Source organism: Phalaenopsis equestris, unplaced genomic scaffold (genome assembly GCF_001263595.1).
Source record: "Phalaenopsis equestris unplaced genomic scaffold, ASM126359v1 Scaffold191388, whole genome shotgun sequence".
Taxonomy (NCBI): Eukaryota; Viridiplantae; Streptophyta; class Magnoliopsida; order Asparagales; family Orchidaceae; genus Phalaenopsis; species Phalaenopsis equestris.
Genome location: NW_018211337.1, coordinates 1 through 889, shown reverse-complemented (window position 1 = coordinate 889; position 889 = coordinate 1). Strand labels below are relative to the sequence as shown.

The following is an 889-nucleotide window of genomic DNA, read 5'->3' as shown; positions in this document are numbered from 1 at the left end:
AACGCTTTGAGTGGGGAAAGCAGAGAGAGCTTCTCCAACTGGGATTTGTTTCATGATGGGATTTTCCTTGTTCCCGATGAAGTCATCAACCCGCATGCTGTGGAGTACGAGCTTCTTCCGCCACAAGACCATCGTTTTTTTCTGAGGGTAGCCCAATTAAAGGTAGGACAGAGCATCGATCTAATAGTAACCATATCCTAGTAAGAGATTTGGCCTTCGCTTATAGTTTAGTAAAGGAACGGGGGAGTGCGAGAACTCAGCAGGGAACGCTCCGATTAAGGGAGAAAGATGGATTCCGGAAGACTCATCGTCAATTCGTCCTCCTCTCATGGAGGCCGCATGCTGATCCTCGGTGGTTCCAGTAGCCCTCTCTTCCGAGGTATTCATTGCTATTCTGATCGCTACTTTTCATTGGTTTATTTTTAGGGTTTCAATTTCATGTGAATTCTGGTTTCGGGAGTAATGAAGGAACGAGATCGGTGGTAAGCTTGGAGGATGGCGCGACCAAGCGGCGTCCCTTCTTTACAACTGTGGAGGAGCTCCTAGAAGAGGAGTATTACGACGAACAGCTTCCGGAAAAGAAGCGCCGTCTCACCCCAGAGCAGGTAATCACTCCTTCCTCTACCGTCTCAAAAAAATTCCATGGGGTTAAAGAGCGGTCGGTTCTGCTCGGGACATGAACGTGGTTAATGACGCTAATTAGGAATTTAAAAATTATCCGTGTAGGGGTTTAGTGGGTTTCCCTGTCATCACTTTGATTCTTTTTTTAGCATGGCGGTGCTTGGTGTTGACATTAAGGGAATTAAATTCTTCCGACTTTAAAAAGTCTTGGTGCTGACGCTAATTAGTGAGTTCTAAATTATGAGTGCTTATATTTTTCTTTTTAATT

The 889-nt window shown here is 45.1% G+C and overlaps 1 protein-coding gene across 1 annotated transcript; it reads left to right on the top strand.

Moving 5' to 3' along the window:
• The first annotated feature begins 6 nt into the window (after positions 1-6).
• LOC110034613 (homeobox-leucine zipper protein HOX16) lies at positions 7-695 on the top strand. The gene is made up of 2 exons (XM_020738862.1): positions 7-379; positions 469-695. The coding sequence occupies exons 1-2, from the start codon at positions 289-291 to the stop codon at positions 678-680; spliced, it is 303 nt and encodes a 100-aa protein (XP_020594521.1). The 5' UTR covers positions 7-288; the 3' UTR covers positions 681-695.
• The last annotated feature ends 194 nt before the right edge of the window (positions 696-889 follow it).